The sequence below is a fragment of the Aplidium turbinatum genome, chromosome 3 (assembly GCF_918807975.1).
Source record: "Aplidium turbinatum chromosome 3, kaAplTurb1.1, whole genome shotgun sequence".
In the NCBI taxonomy this organism is placed as follows: Eukaryota; Metazoa; Chordata; class Ascidiacea; order Aplousobranchia; family Polyclinidae; genus Aplidium; species Aplidium turbinatum.
The window spans coordinates 5107405-5131005 of NC_137474.1; the positions used below are offsets into that span (position 1 = coordinate 5107405).

Below are 23601 nucleotides of genomic sequence, written 5' to 3' on the forward strand. Positions count from 1 at the left end.
TGAACCAGAACCGGACCCGAACCGGAAAAATCAAACGGTTCGACTCCCTGACTATGATACGTCACAAACATTTGCTTTATTACGTCAGAAACATTTGTTATTGTACGTCACAAACATTTGCTTGCTTTTACGTAGATGCACAGAAAACGTTCCTTGCGATAATTGGGGACCGTGGCATGCAACTTCAAACTGTTCGACATCACCACAAAGTAAGAAATTACAACATAAGATCTTATGTGTTAGTAGTAAAAATTGCTTATCTTGCAGACAGTTATGGTAAAGAGCTCTTCAGAGAATAACTGATTATTTTGTTTCTACAAAAAAAAATGCGAAAAGTTCCCAGACGACAAATCAACTGTTTTTCACGTTGATTTAATGTCTGCAGACGTTAAATTAATATATAAAACGCTTGATTTTCTGTCTGGGTTACGTTTGACACCATTGGTTAAAAAACGCTACATGATAAAATCCTAGAAAAGCCAGAACAGCTATTCGATATTGTTACCCAGCGTTGCCAGATGGAACATTGCGCCCAATTTGGGAAAATTGGGAAGATTTAATAGCCCTTTCTTTAAAAAAAGTCACTAGTAGACATTGAGTATCAGTGGTAGTTGGTTTTTATTTAGTCGGCATTCGTTATATATTTGTAGATGTATTTCGAAGAGAGTGTATGAGTGTTTGGAACATTCAACGTACAAACAACTCATGCCCGAATCATCAGTATGTGAGAAGTGTGCCATGCACCAGCTCAAACTATCTTCTTGTCACACAATCTTTCGGATTCAAAATTGGAATTTCTGGTACGAAATTTTTAAGTTTTTTTTTATCACACAACTACACAAATTAACTTAGTACTGTTTTAATACACCACCAACTAATAACTTCTTTCAGCATGTCAACCTATCAATTAAGACTTTGGACAATAAAATGAAATATTTTCAAATGTATATTTTTGCATGCATTCACTACTTTTGCACAAAAACATGATAATGCTCAATTCACTTTTGAAATGTTACCGCATTTGCAATCAACTGAATTCAATCAACTAAAAGATTTTAAAATGTCAATAATGCGAAAATTTCCTATAACATGTGCCAAAAATATCACCTATATTTATTTGTTAATTTAGACCTACTGTACTCAGTTGTATCAACGTATGTACTATACTCCGTACGTAGGCTACTCAGTTGCGCCTCTATACAGCTGCATTGACACTGTATGCTTTGCAAAGCGCTGAGGAGCAACCCATTCTGCGATGGATACAGCACTATATAAATCCAAGCATTATTATTATTATTGGGCTACATTATTAAAAACAACTTTGCGTTAACTTTTGCTTATCTGTCCTAGAAGTTTCTACTTTCTTCCACCATAGTATTTTTATTTTAGTTGCATGATAATGTTGTGGCACTCTTTAAATTGTAGGTTTGATGTCGCTTGAAATTGAAATGGCACTTTATTCTTGATGGGGTAACTTTGAACCGTAGCTTGTAGTGATGAAACTAATTCAAGTTTAACATCATATCTAAATCGTAATTGGTTACAAACCGTAAAATTTTCATATATAGGCTAACGGTATTGACATCTTAGCCGATGACATCGAATGCTACAGACTGATACTTGAAAACGTTGCAACTTTTCAATATTATCCAAATTCCTTGTAAAATGCCATAAAGTAACCACAGTGGAATATTTAATACGACATGACACAATTTAATACAGTGATCTTGCCATCACTGAAATAAAAAGCATTAGCATGAAATACGATGATATCTATTTCTTTGTACATTTTTGCAGTTGGAGTGGCTGTTATAATCTGTGGTGTTGGAGTTGTATTGTGTTTCAAGAAGAAAATAAAACCGCTCGTTTTGTGCAACAAAAGGACACCCAAGTATGAACTAAAATAATTTGTATTGTGGCATTACAATAATTGTCAAATCAGTTTAACTAATTGAAACTGTAATTTTTTCTGATTAAACTGTTGCGGAATGAACTAATATGGCCTACAGAAGTTGGATATGTCACTCAGATGAAAATCGAGTTTAGCATTATTTAAGATTGAAAGATACAAGTGTTTTTGATAACTCCTACTTTTCTGTTTTTTTAGATCTACGTCCAACAAGAGATTGTCATCTGCCAATTCGCAAGCAACTGATGCTGTTTTTCTCCCCCAGTCATTAGGTAGGAAAAGTTTTTGATGGATTGCATATTAAAACAATGTGTTGATATATAATCATCAAGTACTCGTTTGCGTGATTGAGCTTTCGTTAATTCTTTTTATTGCAAATAACAAGATGTGGGATACGAAAGCGCGCGCGACGTCAATTACGTTTTTGCACGTGATGCAGCAGACAATGGAATCCCTTCTACCAGCTCCGGATACGAAATGACAGCCTACGACATGAATGGAATCCAAAGGTGAACAATAAATGCTATTAAAACTGCAAAAAGTGCTCAATGCCAAACAAAAAGTCAAGCAGAGCGAATTACATCAAATATAGTTTCTATTCTCTACAACCCTATAGCCTGTTTCACCATAAAAGGGGATCATCAGAAGGTGCTTATTAAATACAATCGTTTCTTCTATTTTTGGATTCTATTTGAATAAATACCTTATGATGATTCCCCTTTTAGGGTGAAACGTACTGTAGAGGTGTAGAGAATAGTAACTATATTTGATGGAATCCAAAGGTGATGTTTTTATATCATCCACCGCAGCTGTTTAGATTTAAAAAGTATCGATTATGAAAACCAGCAATAAGATGTTTGTTATAAATGGAGTTCAATTTGTCAAATCTACGGCTGGCATAAGTTTGGACTTTGGTCAACGTAAAAGAAGTGGATTTAAAGATTATTGGAGTAATTTATTGAAACAGGGGCATTTCTGCTTGAAATGTGTTTATAAATAGAAAAAAGTGACATAAACTTTTGGGTTTGTAACCAAACTGTATTCAAATAATATCAAAATTTGTGAATGGTTGAGACATTTGTAAGTTCTTACAAAGATATAATGACGTATAAGAAGCAATACCAACATTGGGGTTTCAATATTTTCATTCTAAAATATTGCTAAAATAATAAATTCATCTTCGCCAAATACTTTTAGAACGAATTTTAGAAAATTATTGTTAGTTAGTTATTGTTAGTTTAATCTTGAATTAGTAAATTTATCTTTTTGGGGTTTCAATATTTTCATTCTCAGTAGCATTGCTAAAATAATAAGTTCATCTTCGCCAAATACTTTTAGAACGAATTTTAGAAAATTATTGTTAGTTAGTTATTGTTAGTTTAATCTTGAATTAGTAAATTTATCTTTTTGAGGGATGACATTTACACTCGATGTGTAAGTTTAGCCCCAGTTTAGTGCACTTGGTATACTTCATACATTACAGCTTGTGCTTCGTTTATGCTGATGCCCAGGCGCAGCTTTTAATATGCTCTTAAAAACTTTCCTTATTGGTAGACAAAACGACACTGAAAAGGTTCAATATGCAACAATATCTGATCATGTGGAACGCGAAGATGTGATGTCGCATACGACTTTTGACCCACAAACTCATCCTAATCAAAGGTAGCCTCTTCAAGTATTTTCAAACAAGCTTCCACATTTTTTTACTGTATTTTAACACAAACAATGCAATACTGTAGAAGTTTCAAGGCTTACACATAGCTTATTTGCAAAACAAGATAGTTTTCGAATTTTTACAAAAATTATTTGTTTTGAATCTGTTGTTCAAACCTGATTGCATGAAAGACCAACATATATCATCAATTTTTGTCTTATCTCAACTAATGTTGGGAAAGCTAAAGATTAAAGGAAGTGAGCGAATGTGTGTGGTGTGACTATCGCCATATACAAATGAAAACCTTGAAAACAGAAACTTTGGTTAAGCTGAATTTTTTTTTGTTTAGGTAAAAAAAGCAGAAAAGTGAAAGTACTGCAATAAAAGTACATCAGAATGGCATTCGATAACCCCACCTCTTTACTGATATTATCAATTACCAACTATCCTTTTGCACACAAAAACCTTTACAATTTATTTTTAGGTTGCCACCAATGGGCGAAATTTCTCAGACCTCTTCAAGAGCTCAAAGCTCAGACTTGCTAGCAGAAGGAAAATCAGCGTTATGATTATTTCATCTGTAAAGAGTTGAGCTTGCTACCCAAGAAGTAGCAGTAGAATGTGCACCTTTGAGTGGTTACAGTGTAACCCACATTTAAGAAAACTCACGCACCAATTTAACTAAAACCCGAACTTTGCCAATACAAAGGAAACATAACTTATCTTTTTCAGTAACATTGGGAAATCGGAACAGAGGCATCAGTGTCTACACCAGTGGTGAAAAACCTGCGGCCCGTCAAAGAATCTTGTGCGGCCCGCAAAACAATTTGACAATCGCTCATGCATTACAGACAAAAGACATCTCAAAGCTGTTTTATGCCTTCACTGGTACACCTTTCCTTTGCTATTTTCTTGCCTTAAACACTAACATTCAGGGTTTGAAGTTAGAAAATATGAAAGCTATAAGGTAAAGTTGCGAAAACACTATTCACCAAATTCAACTTGTATTTTTGGTCGATTACGACAAAAAGTCGTTACAGGTCGAGGCTGGCAGATGAAAATCTTAGTATGCAGTTGAGAGTTGCCACATCGTCTGTTCGACCTAATATTGAACGCTTAGTCAAGCAAAAAACTTTCCAAAAATCCCACTAAGCAAAAAAGTTCAATGCTTCAATGTTATTTTTTCATATTTTATGCTTCAATGCTGCATTAGATAGCTTCAGCTGTATGATTCGCATGGGCTTTTGTTTGTTGTTGGAAAAAGAAATTTCATTTTAAACTTATTTGTTGTTTCGGAGCATAATGGTGGAAACATTTAGTCAAATTGAGCACAAAGGATAGAGCGAAAAAAAGAAGAAATCATACTCATATGAAAACAAACGCTTCGAAAATTGAACTGTCGTCATTATCAGTGCAAGTACTGTTGCTCTATCCTTTTTGCTCAAGTTGATTTGTTTTTATTTTTTACTGTTGTATGTTTCGATTCTGCGTAAGATAATTTCGAGTTTTATTACTTTCATCTGTCGTTTGTTACTTTTCATGAGTAATATCTTGAGTCGCTTCTAAAAGATTTCATAGTAGGTTACGATTAAAAAGTTGTGTGGCCCAATATCTCATGTGTAATTGACAAAGTGGCCCGCAACCGCAAAAAGGTTCGTCACCCCTGGTCTACACCATCACTCAAAAAACATGCATTAGCTTTGTAAGCAAATGCTCTGCGTCGGTAAAGTGCTCTCAAACCAACACAGCAAAGAAAGAAAATGCTATAAACCAGAAGGTTTCAACAATAGGTCCAAAGACTATAGGGATAGGCTATAAGACGTTGGTAACGAGGCAGTATGTATAATATACCTGTGGCGGGAAGTTTTAAAACTTTGTTTATCAATAAGATATTTACCCCTCTAGCCGCATAGTCCTTGCTTTCAGCTTGTCCTTGCTTTCAGCTTGTCCCTGCCACTAGGTCAAAACTGTAAGTTGCTGTTTCGATACTTCATAAAAATTGTTAATAATCGTGTTCACTAAGTGTTACTGCTACACTGAATAGATGTTTTGATTTGCTAGTTTAACGAAGATTTTTCATTGAATTAACTTTTTTGTTGAAGTCAAGTCGCAACAGTTAGTGCTAAGAGAAAATATTGCAACGTTCACGCATGACGATGAATTAGTTAAGTAAATATTCTTGAACTTGGATTTAAAATATTCATAACATTTTTACACAAAGCATGTAAAATATTCCCAAAGATAAATTATAAAATCCTTTGTTTATGTGTTGCTGATGATACACTGAAATTATTAGAAATGATTCATCCAAGGCAGCTGGCAAGGAGCGGAACTTCTTACAGAACACACTGCTATACGTACACTACATTGTGGTAATATCTCTGGCAAATAGGCTAGCACAAGCAATCGTACATTAAACTGGTGTAATATAATAAGCTTACACATCGATTTATGGAAAATATATAAAATAAACAACAATTATCTGTCTGAATGCCTTGATTCTAAGAAGAACTAGAGAGGAGATGTCATTTAAGTTGCATTTAGCAGATATATATAAAGAAGAGGGAAAATTGTTACTCCATAAAAGAGGTAACAAGCCACAGACAGAAAATACCGAGCGCAAATTTTGGAATTGTTAACGAAAACACGTTTAAATTGATAAAGACACTTCTTAAGCGTTAATAGTTTTCATTAAAGCTATTGCGTTTAATCTAAAATGCAATAATAAAAAAGATAACACTAAAAATGTATTGAAGCTGTATATGTTGATGCATTAGATCTGCAGCCAGTTAAAAAGAAGGTTACATGAGCAGTGCCCATGGGAAGTTGATCAAATGATCATCGTTTACCGGACAAAAATAAACTTAGTAAATTGATCGTAAGCAATATTGCATAAAAATATATAAAATAATAAGTATTAAAGACGAGGAAAAGTCAGGAAAACCAAGTCAGGAAAACCCTACACACTTGCTAACCATTTTTATTAGTTTCTCTAAACCAGGACGTAAATAGAAAGTTTTGCTGTGTCCATTGGGAGACATACAACTACACAAAGTTCCGTAATTGGTTGGTGTGAGTGTGCCTTAAGAGCCATGGAAAGTTCATTGTAACCGACTTGCTAAGTTGTGGATAGATGAAATAGGGTTGAAAAACATCAATTTTGGTCATGAGAAAACTTTGTATAAGAACAAGTTTTCTCTTTACGATGTTCTTCAAAATCGTTATTGGTCAATGGAGTTCATGGGCAACATGCGGATCTATACCGGGCTGCTTCCAAAGAAGGGTGCTCCTATGCACAATCGGTGATACCCTCACTGAAGGAGTGCAGTGCGCTTCCATATCCTCTGGGATATTCGAACAAATTACACAAACGGGTTGTGACATTGAGTGTATCACAAACGACGCCTGGGTATCAACAAGGGTAAGTTGACTTTTATAGCAGTATTTACAAGAAATTTATGAAATATTACTGAAGGATGGCTCAGCAGATAAGACGTTGGCTTTTTAATAATGCAAACCTGGTTTTCCTCCCAGTTTAAGTTTGTTCATGATAAACACCGCTCAATCTATCCAGGGTGTAATAAATTGGGTGGGAATAGTTTCCAAAAGGCGGTCGAGAGAAGAGAACTGGACAACCTACTCTTGTTAGTACAGAATGTCTAGTCTAGTGTGATGAGAACCGTATCTTTCATTCCCCAAAGCTCAGCAACAGAGTATGGAACCATCTTAACTTTTTATGTGCTTTTTGTATTTACGCTGAACACCATTCAATTTGTAAAAGAAAAATATCTTAGAAAGTAAGAGTAACAATGTACTTTTGATGTCTCTCAAACCTCCACTCTGGCTTCTCAATGTTAGAGGAATTGCAGATTTTACTAGAATCCATGTATAACTATAAGGAATAAGGATGCGACCAAACGAATAAAATCAGTAAATAAAACAATCAGGTTTGACAACTAAATAAAACAATCATCAGTACTCTTATTTAAATAAAATACTGCTTTTAAAGTAAATTAATGATTCTCAACTAATTAGCGGACTCTTTTTGTACTTAATTGTGTTATTCTTACCCACGGCACTGAAGCAAAAATTACTTTAAGCGGATATATTTGAAACGATTTTATTACATTGCTGATTGACGCATTAGCTTATTGGCCTAGGCCCTACATGTTGTAGCTAGTTGTTGTTATCATACGTTGTTCCTATAGTGGTGTCCATGACAAAAATGAATCATTAAAAAACTGAAAATCAAGATAGAAAAAAACATTGGCAACACTCAAATACTCTTGCACTTAAGTAAGCGTTTTCAGTCTGTCCACTTGCAATGTTTAGACTGCACAAACCTGTCGGGGAAATTGCTATGACGCGAATATGGTGATTCAAGCCACATGTGCAACAAACAGCGCTTGTAGACTGCGGAGTTCGTTTCGATGCTATGATGAAAATTCTTGCGTGGATTCTTGGTCTCGAACAAAAGCACAAACCGAATGTACCTCTTTTTGTGGAGGGGGAACTCTAATTTGGACAACTGCTTGCAGAAATGCTCTAGGTGAGGTTTCTAGCTAATAAAATACTGCATCACACACACACAGTTCCAAAATGTGTCTCTAAAACTTATATTCAGCCCCTACTGTGTTTTTTTTTTAAGTTTTAAAAAAAACAGTTTGTTATTTATAGCTGTCCATTACAACTAAGCTTTTTAATTTATGTTTTTTGCTATACGATTTAAAATGTTGGTCCATTACCTATTGACAAAACGTCAATGAAAATACCACACTACAAACACATTGTAAATACATTTTTCGATACATTGTATTATTTTCATGTTTAGCAGTGCAACTTGTTTCTCTTCCTTTTATCAGCAAAAACTAAATGTTCAGTTTATAACAGGTGATCCATCTTACAATTGCAATGGAACTGATGGTGATATAAACGCAGTATCGTCCGAAGTTGTTCAATGTAACACCAACCCTTGCATTGCGTCATGGGGCAACTGGGCTGCGGTTGGCCAATGTTCAAAAAGTTGCGATGGTGGATTACAAGCTTTTATGTCAACCTGCACTTACAATCAAACCACAACAGAAGCTACAATTTGCAGTGGTAAACATAATAGATACTTTCAAAGTCGGCACCGTTATAAAGTTATTCTGATAACATTGAGAAAAGTAACTTTTTTTAGTAGGCTCATCGAAACCATGCTGTGTGCAGAATTACAGAAAGTGATGTATATGTAGTTTGATGCGAGCATATAAACAAAGACTCTTATTCAAATAATAATAATGCTTGTTTTATATAGCGCTGTATTGCAGAATGCGTTGCTCCTCAGGGCACTTCTTTACAAAGCAGACAGTGTTAATGCAGTCGTATAGAGGCGCATCTGAGTACATTATTACCCGAATCCATTCCATTGCTCAGTACCAAGCAGGAATTAGATTCAGTACCAATTTAAAAAGTCTTTGATGTGACCCGACAAGGTTTCGAACCCATGTCTACCGATTCAGAGGCGGGTGCATTAGCCACTAAGCCACCGAGCCGGTTTAAGGCAATTTTTTTCTTTTTTTTGGTTGAGGTTTATCATAAAAAATTGCTGACTCGAAGACCAATGTAGTTACAAATTTTTTTAAGTTGCAACGTTCAAACCACTTCATGGTCTTGGTGAAGGCCAGACAAAGATTAACTCAAGAGTATATGTTTACTGCCTTAGAGTAGCCAATCTACTGTATTAAAATTGAAAGTCCGAACAGAATTCATCGACATTGTTTGAGTTTGAATTTAAAAAATAATTAATCAGGCCAGGTTTGGGCCTAACTTTAGTAGAGTTTCTAAATATTTATACTGGACAATTCTTCTATTCCATTATTATTCAATTCAAACAATTTGTGTTTTGGGTCAATTTAAAGTTTTGATAAACTGATAAAGTGAGACCAGGTTCTTACATAGATTTTCTGGTTCGCACTGAATATACAGAGCCTGTTCACCAGTTATTTAAAAACATATCTGTATGTTTAAAATGAGTTGTGAACATTTTTAATCATTTTTTGCCAAGGAAGTAACGGTCTAACCACAAGAAGCAGAATGACTGAATGTAATACGGTGCTGTGTGACGATTTGTTTGGGCAATGGACTCTATGGACAAGTTGCCGAAATTGCAGTGGAGTAAGAAGTCGAGAAAGGTAAGAAAGAGAAATCTTTTCATTCGCTTGACAAAAATCGGACTGTAAATTTTTTTATCAAGTTGTAGCGAAGATTTACAATAAGACGACTTGAAGAAAAACTTGTTAAGATGAAAAAATTTATGTTTCAAAATAGTCCTGGTTCTACTTCTCCAAACTTATCGCATGTAATTGAAAATTTGAATTAAGCGGACGGGAGATAAGAATATCAATTTCTATGTTCATTTTTCAATGTTTTATTAAGTGTATTTCTAAGACACATGACGTGCTTTGACGATCTATCCAAAACATTTTTAAAAACGCTTATTTAAAACAAAGCAAGATGAAAAATGTTTAAAATTGTAGAAAGCTTGGTGAATATTATTAAGAAGTAGATGTATGTTCTTCCATTGAATCAAACTTGATATATCTGAAAGGTTATGTGACACTTGCTCAGAAGGAGATCTCGATTTTGTTACTGAATCATGCGAATCCACTCCAGAATGTTCAAATTCACCGGTAAAGTAAGTAAAGCAACACAAGTCAAAAGAAAATCATTCGCACAAACCTGATAGGAACGCTGTCTTTCACAATGAAATTAATTTTCAACTGAAATAACAAACTTATAAACTTATAGTCGCTTATGGTCTTTCGCTATTATCTTGATCGTTATATTATGTATATATTACGTACGGTAACGTATTGTTCTATTCACTCTATAATTGGCGCCAACAAAAATAAATAAATTGACTTAACTTGAATGACTTGACTGAATCCTTGTGCATTAAAATCAATTTAAAAAACTACAAGAAACTTACAAATTACAATGCAGCAACCATCCAACCACAACATTTACGGATTGTGACGTTAGTGGCTGCGGAAAAGCGTCATTTTTGACAGGTAATACAACTGTATTTCACCATTTATTAACCAATATTCTCTGAAATGTTTGACATTCATGTATAAACTATTATTTTGAAAAAATAGTTTAAATAAAGTTTGACAAAAATGTTCGCATCAACAATTCATGACTGTTTTGGTGGTGACATTCAAACAACCTAAACTTCTAAGCAATTTGTAATAATGAGAAAATACTGAAAAAATGTGTAAAATAAACAACAAACAGCACTGTTAGCTCATTAGAGCGCTTGCTAGACTTGCATCTTCAACATCTGTTTATAGTTTATCAAAAGCCACGGATATGATACATTACATACAATAATGAAAGTGACAAAAACAAGGGCTTTTGTGTAATAAATTTCTTGAGTTTTTAACTCACATTAGTTTTTACTTTGTAGAACCGTATTTTATTCCAATGGTGGCTTCTATTGGTGGAGTCCTGGTCATACTGGTTGTATTTGGATTGATTTGTTTAGTAAAGAAACGAAAGAAAAAACTGTCTCCAACATCTAATGTACAATTTGACACTTTTCAAAATCGTAACTCATTTGGAAGCTTGCAATCCAGTGAACCCCATTCTGGAAGAAACAGTGGTAGAGCAAGGTAGGCTAAAAATGAGACATAAAATAACTCAAATTAATTGATCGAGGTCAGGCCAAAATACTTTTCACAAAATTTACGATCAATGTGTTCGGTAAATTGTAGCACAATGGACTCAACCACCCCGTTCGCTAAAGCAACCACCAAGAAAATAAAAGACGAAAAATCAATCAACCCTGACCTTACTTATCTATCCAGTAAGTTGTCTGATGTAAAATATAATCTCTCAAACATTGTCTCATATTGCAAATCTTCATAAGCAATGCAAACATCAATAGGTGAAGTAGGTTACGTTAATAGAAGTAATGGTAGTTTAAATATGTGAAAACATTGCACTGTGGACTTGTGAACACACAAACCTGCTTTCTCATTTCGTGCACGCAACTTTGAAGAATTGACATCAATTTTGCAAAACTGTTTTTTACACTCATGTGATCACAATTCAAAGTATGTGTCCTTACTTTATTGTTATTATAGGGACGGTACATTACGGGACGCGCAACTCCGTTGTTCCTTCAACATTAGAAGGGTCAATTGCCAATTTGACATTTTTTTACGCTTTACTACTGGCTTGCTTTCAACTAAAACCTTAAATTACTTTAAAACCAACTTCACTCTTCTTATGTAACCCATAAAAAGTAAAATATTTTGTAAATTACAAAAAAACGTAACCCTTCTACTGTTGCGGATAAGCCAAAAGCGGATGAAGTTTCGCATGCCTATGATCTACAATCCCTATGTTATTATAACAATGTGATTTATTTCAAACTTATGGGGCAGTAGATGTTGCACAAAGCCAAATACAGTAATAGTAATCATAACATCCAACTCGTGTAAGTGCATACTGCTTATGGAGGATGGCAATAATACAAGCAATAGTTGATTTAATCTGCTGTGTTAATCTGCTGTGTTAATCTGCTGTGTTAACCTGCTGATGTGTTTCATATTTCCGCTTTCAGCTAGTCTTACGATTCATTCTTTACAAAAAACACTGGTCCACAACAAGACAAAAGCTTGCAGTGATCCAAGTGGCCAGTAGAAGCTTATCTCGTAGACATTAATTGATTTTGAAACGCTGTGTATAATTTTATTTCAGACGGAAAGGTAAACTTGAGTTTTGAACCAACTGACCAATATGCTAAAATTGAAGACATTCACACAAATCAAGATAATAAAACTTCATCGTTATCCGGTCAGAGTGAGTTTTTTTGTGCTGTGGTTGAAGCTTTATAAAACAGTTCATCCAAATTAATTTTGAAGTGGAAAGAAATGCAAAGGTTTCAATTGCTGTGATACTAATCTTCTAGATAACAATACTCAATATCCCATTGATGACCCCTATGAAGAAATTTCAACTACAAAGATAAAACGGCCTTCCGTTACCACAGGTAAAAACACCACTTGTACGTTTTATTTTATTTTCACTGAAAAAGCTTTCCACTGCAATGCCCTAGACCAGGGGTCACCAACCTTTTTTGCATGCGGGCCACTTTGGCACTTAGGAGAGCTGTGGCGGGCCGCACTAATAAAATTTTAGGTAGGTTGACTCTTATGCTAGAAAAGAACGCATTTCGTACCCAGTATCCAGCGTTACATGTTGTTACTATTTATCTTAGAATACCGCAACAACAAAATTAGTCGATCAACGCTACTGCCAGGCCAAGCTCCTTTAACAACACTTTTGACTTTGTGAAGAAAGGCGTTCTTCCCGGCTATCAGCACAAGGCTGATTACTCACTAGCACAGCGAGCAGCAGTAACGCTTCGCTAACCAGAACGGTGTAGCTTCCACGCTAGCCATTGAGACCTCCAATAAACGTTTAAGTTATTTTGGCAGCCGATTGTAGCATCGAATAGACAGCGATAGAAACGTGTTTCGCCCATTGAGCCCAGCCTCATGGGCGAAACACGTGTCTATCGCTGTCTATTCGATGCTACAATCGGCTGCCAAAAACTTAAACTTTTGACTTTTTTAACAATGCCTAATAAACGAGGCCGCTTGTTTTGCGCACTTATAGCGAAGCGAGCGGTTTCATCAGAATACTCATCGCCAAGCAAGAGTGATGTTGTCACTTCGCTTCAGAAAATATATCTTACCATTAACAGTTTCAGTAAACATGGAAATGTTTGACACATCGCAATACAGGCAACAATAGTGACATGCAAACATATCAGCAAAAAATAGGCTCCAATAACAGGGAGAAAGAAACCAGGCTCCATGAAACAAACGCTTGTGGAAATCACCGAAAAAACGTTTCTATCGTAACTCATGAACAGTCTTCCCTCTAAAAAAGCAATGAATTGGTTTTTCATCTTTTTGTGAGAGTCTATAAAACCGTCTTTCCTTGATTATTAGACCAATGTCACTTGCGGTGCTTATTACCATGACAAGAATTGTTGATTAACAACATTTTGCAGTACTATGCTAAATATTTTCATAATACCAATATTTTTCCAATTTATTATAAATTGAGTTGGCACACCGACCTATTTTGCCAACAAAAACTTGCATAAAGGAATACTGCTCAGGAAACCCAATAACGGTGAAACGCACACTAGTGTTTACAGGACATTTACAAACTTAAAATAAGCAACCCTATGCTCACAGACATTTTCGAAATTCAAAAACAGACGTTTTAATCAACCACTGGGACAGTGTGGCTGGACTTCGCATTGGAATAACTTTAAACAACCCCTACCTAGAACTACAATCTGATTGGTTGGTCGGTGGAATCGTATGCAAAGCGAAACTATGCTTCCCTGAAAGTTTTTTTTGCCTTTATGCTCTTTAACTCTTCAAGAAAAGTATTTTTGGTTATACTTGTGCGCTGATACCGTTTGCGGGCGCACATAAAATACGTGGCGGGCCGCATGCGGCCCGCGGGCAGCCAGTTGGTGACCCCTGCCCTAGACACGTGGTACGGTTAAGATATTTGCAAACTGGAACAGCTGCTTGCCACTTCATTTCTTCCATGTGCAAATGTGCATTACATTTAAAAAAAATACTTAATTTCACTCTGTGAAGGTCATCTTGCTTTGTACTCTCTTTCTTCAGTAACTGTTTGTACACACACGGTTTTTAATTAAAAAAAAGTTTATATGTCTGAGAAAAAATGAATTTGTGTTACAGTTTGCTATTTTTGCCTACAGCTTAAAGTTTTTGTTTGTAGGCTAACATCCTTAGAACAAGTTTTATGCATTGTAGGCTAACAGTTGTCAGCTGAAACATGTTCGAAAAAATTTTATGTTTCTCGTCTAAGGAAATTTCATGACATTTTTAGGAGAAAGTGCTTGGGCTCCGTCAAAAAGTGGGGTGAAACCGGGTGTGGGGTACACATCAATGCATGATATGATCGATCCCGCCTACACAAGTCTCAGGCCTGACCAGTGGGTAGAGTAATTTATTAGACTGGTTTTATATAGCAGGCAATCAAAAGAATCACTTTGTGTTAAATAACAGAAGATCAGTGTCTCGCAAAATTTTAGACTTAAGCATAACAAGAGTTTATTTTGAGTTAGTGGTCAAAAGTTAAAGGATTATTTCTAATGATTGCGAGATAAAATCTTCCAAAGAATAGACATACACATTTTTCCTTTCATCTGGTTAATATTGGCCGTACCAAAAAGAAGAGTTATTGCAAACCACACTTTAAGTGGGCTAAGAGGCCACTTACTTTGGGTCATCAAATCATGTAAAAGACTTAATTTTTTCTGCTTTAACAGCCCCAAGTATTAAAGCAACAAAGATTTCACATATTTTTGCAACAAATCAAGTTTACAAAAGCATAACCCACCATTTATAATACACCAAACAATTGATATACTGTGCTGTATAGTAGGTTTTATAGCATTAAATACATTCGCAGGCCAAATGCTATTATCATTTCGTTGTGTAACACAATCTTACCACGATAACACCAGTTAAAAGACGTAAGATGCTTAATCATATCCGGAAAGAGTCATTATGATGAGTATCTATTTGTTTACTAAACAATTGATAAAGTAAACCATGAAACAAAGCATATTTTTTTGTTTCAAATTCTGTCAACTATGTTGTAACTATCAAGCTTATACAGTTTACTAGACTTACGAAAAAAAAACATTCTCTATGAAAAAGATGGAAGGCTATATTACGTGTTGATCACAATCCCAAATAAAGGTTTGTGAAAAATATTGTTGTTTGTCTGAAGTATTTCGTTCACTGTTCCTTGTTTTTGGTTATTGCTTGCAGAATATCTAGACAGGGGAGCGTGGCTTCACATCTTACCCGGCCAAGTGATTCGGAAGACGAATCTTGGGGTAAGAATACAAAGTTTGGTTTTGTGTGTTCGCTTACGCAACTTACAACCTTGTATCTTCCATTTTTAAACATCTCTAAATAACTTTTACGCATTGCCAAATAAAAAAAACTTCACATTGTTTAAGGCTATGTATTGTTCTTGTTGGTCTGCCCAATGCATGTGCACTGCAACAAACTTGTCTGATGTGGCCATTGGCGTATGGTGACTATTTTTCTTGGGTGTTTACGTTTTAGAAAGCATTAAAAAACACTATGTCTGCATTTCGCTCAATGGTTGTCCACATTATATCAAAATAAACTGATGTATAGTACGATACGAAGAGTCATTGTGCAAATCAAGTATGTGTTCGAAACTTTCAAAAACAGTGAACGCCCAACCAAAAGGTCACCGAACGCCTCTGCATGTGGCCTATCTTTCACAGATTGCAAGCGCTTTCTTGTAATGGGTACCAGTTTGTATTATATGTGTTCAATCGTCCGATAGATGAAAATGCACGTTATAGTTTCCAACATCCCTTTACTTTAGTTTGCATTGAAACAACGTTTTTATTCCAAAATATTTTATTGTCATTGCCTGCAAAGGTTAGCAAGCTTCAACTATTAAACAGTTGATGAGTTTGAAATTAATCTCATTCCAAACACCGCTTGGCTCCTAAGGTATCTTCCCAACAAGAATTATAAATTTGATAGTTATGGTCAAAATTGTGACAAGATTAACAGCTTTTATTTTATTGAAGCATGACAACTTTGTGCAGAATCATCAACTGGTTCCGGAAGTGACTTTCCTCCTGAAGATGATGTCTCTCACTCCAACCATGCGGTTAGTAATATGTACGCAACTACCATGTCACCGACCAGGGAGAAGAAAAGTAATGGTGAAAGAGACATCCCGAACTCTACTGGGAGGAGAAATGTGCTCATGTACTCGACAATAGATCCACACAATAAAACCACAAAAAAAATAAGTGTTCACAAAAAATCAAGAAAAAGCAGAAAAAGCTCAAGAAGAACTGAATTCACAAGAGGCACAAGTACTCGATTATCTTCTAATAAAGGATTATCAAAAGTGAGATCCTCCTCAAGAGCTCTAGCTTATCCATCAATCCCAGAAGATAAAATGGACTTGCCTCCATCCCATGAACCTTATGAGGTAATTGATGAGAATGTTTTTAATAACAAGCGGAATTTGCGTAAATACAACTGTATCAATATCTTCATTTTGAGGTTTTTAAAAAATGTTTTAGAATCGACTTTCTTAATCTAATGAAATACATTGGTATGTTTTGTGGCAAGACTAAACATTTATTTTCTAACCATGACTTCATGTGAATACTTAAAATAACGCATTGGAACACACACCTAACAAGAAAAAAGCATCATTGAACTTCAGTAGAGGTTTTCAAATCCGGGGTCATTCACTTCCCAAATATAAATTATCCCATTGTAGAAGCAAATTTAAAAAAGGGGAAAATATAAACCATCGGCGGTATAGTGAAAAGATATGGACCTTATAATGGCTTGCTGAAGTAATGCAATCTTTGAAAAGTCTGTCATGATTAAATGACGGTAAAAGGATTCAGACTTCTGAAGTGATCATGTTTTCAAAAACAATACTACTCTGTATTTTAGGTAATGAAAAGCAACGTCATGATCGAATCTCCTTACGAAAATAATGAAAACAAGAAATCTACTACAACAGCATCACCATCAAATATCTCAAGCGAAAAGCGTTCAACTGCCAAGTCATCTGGTGACATAGATCAGCGATCACCAATGCCAATACCCAGAATATTAACCAAGAAATTAAAAATGGCGGCAGAAAGTGACAGCCCGTACGCAGAAGTGCAAGCTGATGAGGATGAGGTGGATAATTATCCTAGTGCTAGTGGACAAAACTATTAGAGATTTGGTAGAGAACTTTTCGAAGGACTCAGATGTCTTCCAAAACTTGCAACACCATGCAAAATTGGTCAGCTTTTGCAATTATAGTCTGTGTAAACCTTTTCAACCACATCTAGAATATTTTATGCGTAAACCTATAAACTACATTTCAACCTATAGCAATAAGCAAATGCCACAATTTATTGAATTTTTGCGGATAGAAAATCATCGTTTGCCTCCAAATAATTTTGAAAGCAACTTGTTACTGTGTGACTGTAATACCCTTTAGCCATGTGACCACCTTTCCTTGCTTATGCTTAGCATAAGTTTGGTCAAAAGTAGTTGCCTTTTCTGATTGTCAACTATTTTGTTTAAAGATGTCTAATTGTCTATGGTGGTTGTAGGTTATAAATTCAAGTTATGCAAATTTTTTGAAAACTGAAAATAATTATAATATTTATTTTGCATTAAAATTGGTTATACACATCAATAAAAGTCTCCATCTTTAGCAATTCTCAGCTAAACTAACTATCAAATAGCAATGCTAACTACCGTGCCGAGTTTTGTTTTCTTTCATTTAATATACGTCGTACTACGTTGTTTATTACAATGTGTATAAATTGTACACACACAAAAACTGTTGCAAAGTTAAATTAATCTCCGACAACTCGACTTACAGCTTCTGATCGAAGATACAGACGCTTTTATCTAACAAACTTTGAAATTACTTTCGGCTTAGTTTTTTTTAGATTTTTAATGAAACTGCAATGTGCTACTTACTATAAAATACGTCACTACCATTAAACTATTGTATGTCTAATTTAGAAAAGCATTACCAAGCATGACGTAGTGCCTCTGTAGTACTTTCAATATAATTACGGGTTATATAACTTTAAGAAAAGATATGTTTTTCTTTTAGTTGGGCAATAAGGGAGTATCACCCTTTTTTGTTAGTGCGTTAGCCAAGAAATTGTAGTCAACAGCATTTTGTGTCAAGCTGTAAATCTTTTTTTGACTTTGCAAGCATTAAACGACTACTCGTTTAATCGCTGAATGAACAGAATGGCAGTCAACAGATACGAGTATCGAACCTATGTCTTCAGTACAGAACGTACAGTAATCAAATAATTTAACAACTAGAACTAGAACATCTATTTTAAACAGTATTCGCCAATAAAACCAATCAAAATATCGCCATCATATAAACACGTAGGCTACTAATACTGTTGGAAATTTCACCGACACAAGGTGACCTCTAAGGCTCTACGGTAGACTTAAACACGTAAAAGTTGCCTTTGCACGGTATAACTAAGAATTTATAGCTTTCTTCATGAAAGCGTTTGCTAGCCTACTTACTTGTGCTACTTTTGCTTAGTAAACTACAACTTTTCATTACATTGAACGTCCTATGCCATAGACCAGAGGTCACCAAACTACGGCCCCGGACCAGAACCGGCTCGCGAACAGATTTCATCCGGCCCGTCACGTGCTGCGGAAATAACAGCTGCACTACAACTGTTAAGGAAAAAGTCACCAAGCTTTTCTAAAGGACTAACGTTGCTGTTGAGCTACCATCACATTGCACCTTTATCACTAGGCCACCACAAATGGGGACAGCCTAGACCAAATTTGGAAAGGTGTAATGTTTTTTCAAGAGCACGATGCCCTGTAGTGTATCGCAGCAGGGAATAACTTTTCCAGCAACCTTTCGATTTTCATCACAACTTTGCTATTCCACCGCTGACTTTGTTATTGTGTTCAATTCAAGTCAATGGAGATTCTAAATAGTTGTATATCTTTTCGCAATTTGCATCCGGCCCGCAGCAGTTAATCTCGCAGCAATCCAGCCCTCAGAGCAAAAAGTTTGGTGACCCCTGCCATAGACCAAGACAAAATATGCAACATATTTCAGTATATCTGAAGTCTTTCTTTTTCAACCAACAATTGTACCGTTTTGTTATACAACGTTTTGTTAACACGTTAACACTGTTTTGTTATACATAAAAATACATCAAAGTTTAAGAAAAATGTTCCACTAGCAATTGTTGCAAAATTTCCTTTTCAATAAGCACAAACAAGCAAAAATCGTTTTCCAGTCTTTCAAGTCAACATTAACGAAGTTATGTGAAATGTGTAGTTCTATCTGGCTATATATCATTGAACACCTTCTAGTACAGCAAGCATATAGTACATGGTTGACTGCATATATACATGCAGGTGCAGCTTGCACACCACGCATCGTCTGCCGATATACACTTAATGCATGCAAACTAAAAATAAAAACTTTTAATGCAACTGCAAATGGGAGTCGGTGAGTATGGATAATTTTCTTCTTTTTTTTATCTGCTATTTGATTTACTCTTACCTCAAGATCAATTCTGTTGAATTCGTCAAAGCACGCCCAAGCTCCAGATTGTGCCAGGCCTTTGAAAAACTTCCCCATCGCTTTGTAGTCCAGGCCGTCGGAACAGTTGAACACAACACATTGTTTGGCGACCGCTTTGGCCAAATCTTTGCAGGTTTCAGTTTTTCCAGTTCCGGCAGGTCCTTCAGGGGCGCCTCCAAGGTTCAGCTGAAGGGCTCCCATTAAAGTTCTGTACAAATTAAATATCATATCAACAATGCTTTGGATCACTGTATGTCATCTTATTTCTTTATGTTTTGGTAATGCTTTGAGTGCAGATTGATATCTGCTGCTTTTTTGGAAAAAAATAATGAGATTTATGAGAAGTTTAGGTTCAACCTTAACAAATATCATGCAGACCTACAGCGAGTTAAAATGGTTAAAACATATAACATAGAAGATAACATAAGAATAATGCTTGATATCACTTTTTGGTATACGTTTGCAAGTACGGTTTTAAATAATACACTCTTTCGTCAAAATCTGGCATAACATTTGATTTTAAATTGTCCAAATGAGTACCTTAAACTGAAAACTTAAAAAATCTGACCTGTAACATCGTTCTGTTAGGGGAGTGATCACCAATCTTCCAGTGTTGCCAAGATACTCGTAGTCGTAAGGTACTGTGGTTGACATCATGCGCACCATTACGACGCTGTCCTCCCAATAATACCGCATTTGTGCTATCCAGTTGAAATCTCTGGCATCACTGATTCCTTCTTCAGCAAGACTTGCAACTACGTCCCGAGCTTCGAAAAATGATTTTAAATCGAAAGCAGCTTAAATTTTAGAAAAGTTGCATGAAACATCATTCACATACAGTACAAGCGTTTATAATTTAAGGTTTACATACTCTTTGGAAGGACTGCTTGCGTAAAACGTTGTTGTTTCATAGAAGTAAGTTAAGGTCTAATATAAAATTATTATTTAATAAAACTAAATCAATTTTTCATTTTGTTAGAAATTTCTGGATTATTTTCTAATGGACCTCTGGAAATCATGGAAATTCGTTAAAAGACAAAAAAAAGTCGTTTTTTGTTGTTTGGAGATAGCACTTACAAAATAGCTTTTACAGTCATTTTTAAGACTTCATCAAATATTTAAATTGTCCAGTCATCAGATTCACTGTTGATAAAAGACGTTTAAACATTTTTGAATGCTTTCGTTTGTTGAAATGATCAAATCTTTTAGTAATATTTTAATCCAACCTCAGTGGATGAATGCAACAGCTGTAGTTTAAAAAATTTAAATCAAATAGAAAAGATTTTGTCAAAAAATATTCTTATGAAAGCAACACAAACCAAAGTGTATCTCACCATGTACGTCAATAGTAACCAAAGCACCAAGGGTAACTCTATTCATCTTGCTAAGTTTCCCTCGCACAAGTTGTATGATGTCATCAATGTGACTAACGCAAACTTCCAAGTATCTTTTCAGTCCACATTCCTCCTTGATAGCCTGTGACATCACATAGCAACTTCGTATATAGCGTATGTCAAACTATAGGCTATGCACATTTCTTCAAAAATTATGGACAAAAAGTAGGCTATAAGCGTGAAAGAAAAGTAATTTTGCTGAAGAATAAGCATAAATCCTAAGTGTGACAGGTCAAGCATTAGGGAAACGATTTAGCAGATCGCAATGAAATACTGTTTCTGCATTTTTTTTTTTTTTTAGTAATTGTTTTTATCAAATTTATCTTCAATACAATACAGATATTGTGCTAAGGTTGATAGCGGGCTGAGCCGGTGAAGGCCTCAATTGCTGTGAGGACTCAAATTCGTAAAGGAAAAGAAAAGCCAGAAAGAGCTCGGATGCCCATTCTTGTAGTGGGCAATATTACAAAACTTACAAGAACTGCTGCAATGGAACAGTCAGTTTCTAATCTAAACAAAGAACAAAAATGCACATAGATGTATTTTCGATAGCTTCAAGTAAATATTTGTCACTAAATAAGGTTTCTTCAGTCAGTTTGGTTTGTTTTTATTTCTGACCATCACAAAGAAAAAGAATGTATGCCAAGCACGCCAAGCATGGCAGAAGTCTAGAAAATGGTAGAAGAAACAAAACGCAAAAGAAAAGATAAAAGTTTATCGCTAGAGTTTAATAAGGGTGATGGGCTATGAAAATTTGCTTATTCATAAAGTTTCAGTGTGTTCAAAATATTGCGTGGTACTAACTTGGGTAACTTCAGCCGTCCAGTAAATGTTGCTTGTGGCCAATACTACCTGACCTGGCCAGCACAAACACCATTTTTTAAAGGGGAGGTCAGGATAAGAATCAATTGCTCTTCCCATCTCTTCTTGGATGCTTAACTTCATCTCTTCTTCAACCTGCAGCAGATGAAAATATGAAGTAGGCTATAACGTATTTTTGATTCTTGAAAATTCGTTTTCTAAAGTTACCAGTCGTGTAGGCTACTGTCGACTCACAAACCAACGTTCTCTCATTTTTCTTAAAGTTAAATTCCTTAGGTTGTCACTTTTGCTTGAGGTTGTGACTATCTCATAAAATCGCTTGAAACACGACAATAAAACAATTTTTCATGTCATCTCACGTAACATAACAAATGTATTGGAGACCAGTCTGCGAAACGGTCTGGAAATGTCAGTTCGAAACCCATCAAAAGCATGCCAATGTCAGTTAGTCATCCCATCCAGGTTTGCTTCTGGTGGTTGAAGATTTAAGTTAAATAGACAGGAAGACAAGAAAAACAATCTTTGTGTCCATTTTGAGGCATCTTATTGAGTGTATTGCTAAAGACACAGTCACACCCCCTTTAGCAAGACACAGTCACATCCCCCTGAGTATTAAACAAACGCCTTTTCAAGAGTCGTACTAGGACTCTCATTACTCGGCTATACAACCGATAATGTCGATGGATGTATTTTGGCAAGACACTTAAAACATGCTTGACAATTGATGAGGGTTGGAATTGTTGTCTAAGCGTTCACTTAATTATAATCTTCAACTCTCATGTACAACATTGGACACCAAAGTAAACACAACAACTAAAATAGGTCGTTAGTATCTTCATTGTGCAGTAAGCAACAATCATGCTGCTAAAGCGAAACTAAATCTATTGCATAAACACAACAAATTTAGATACCTTTTGTTTGATTCAATTCACAAAAGCACCTGTTTTAGCCATATCTCAACCAGTCCACGAGCATCTGCTGGTATGATGACCTTTGTCAGTTCCACTTTTTCATCTTCGGCTGATTGCATGGCAAGTATTCTCTTGTCATCAGTGAAAACAAGGCGGGCGATGCCTTCAAAGCATTTCTTCAAATGAGGTTGAACACGTAAGGGATCTCTTGTCTCAGAAAGGATTTCAAGCAATTCATCGTTGGAAAGAAAGAAAAACCTGAAATAATAAAAAGCTGGTTAAAATAAACAATAACTGACAATCAAACATTTGTTTAGACAGAATATGCCTGATTACAATGCAAAACTTTAATAGTAGTTACTACAATTATATCTGTCAGTTATCACAAGTGCTGCGACTGTTTCAGAACTCCTAATTTAGTTCTGTTTTGACAAGAAAATTTATAAATCTAGCAAAAAACTGATTGAAATATGGCTCATGGGCGACCGGTTTGAGTACAATGGCTTATGCGTTTATAAATTAATCCCTGGAATAAACCAACGTCGTGTTTATGCTGCTAGCAAGTTAGTTAAGCGCCTGACTACAAACGAAGAAACTGCAAGATCAAGCGGCGCTGGTTCGACTCTCGGGGTGTGCGCTTGAGCAACGCATTTGAAGGACAGCTCTCCGTTTAGCGGCACTTACTGGGTGGAA

At 35.5% G+C, this 23601-nt stretch overlaps 2 protein-coding genes across 2 annotated transcripts in view; one reads left to right on the top strand and one right to left on the bottom strand.

Moving 5' to 3' along the window:
* Nucleotides 1-23601, bottom strand: part of LOC145766099 (dynein axonemal heavy chain 3-like) — a 135389-nt gene that overhangs the window by 82291 nt on the left and 29497 nt on the right. Inside the window, exons 28-32 of the mRNA XM_082577758.1 lie at nt 22938-23166; nt 21980-22132; nt 21116-21257; nt 20350-20548; nt 19761-19989 (exon numbers count right to left, since the gene is read on the bottom strand). Coding sequence (XP_082433884.1) covers nt 19761-19989; nt 20350-20548; nt 21116-21257; nt 21980-22132; nt 22938-23166 — 952 coding nt within the window. The remainder of the gene's footprint in view (nt 1-19760; nt 19990-20349; nt 20549-21115; nt 21258-21979; nt 22133-22937; nt 23167-23601) is intronic.
* LOC145765936 (uncharacterized) lies at nt 11478-17416 on the top strand. The gene is made up of 7 exons (XM_082577597.1): nt 11478-11493; nt 12312-12413; nt 12523-12603; nt 14496-14601; nt 15446-15513; nt 16270-16664; nt 17144-17416. The coding sequence occupies exons 1-7, from the start codon at nt 11478-11480 to the stop codon at nt 17414-17416; spliced, it is 1041 nt and encodes a 346-aa protein (XP_082433723.1).

Bases quoted from the DNA above. Each gene is read 5' to 3' on its own strand.
- LOC145765936 (XM_082577597.1), top strand. The intron at 12,414-12,522 runs GTGAGTTTTTTT...CTAATCTTCTAG, and splicing joins TTCATCGTTATCCGGTCAGA to ATAACAATACTCAATATCCC. The intron at 15,514-16,269 runs GTAAGAATACAA...AACTTTGTGCAG, and splicing joins TTCGGAAGACGAATCTTGGG to AATCATCAACTGGTTCCGGA.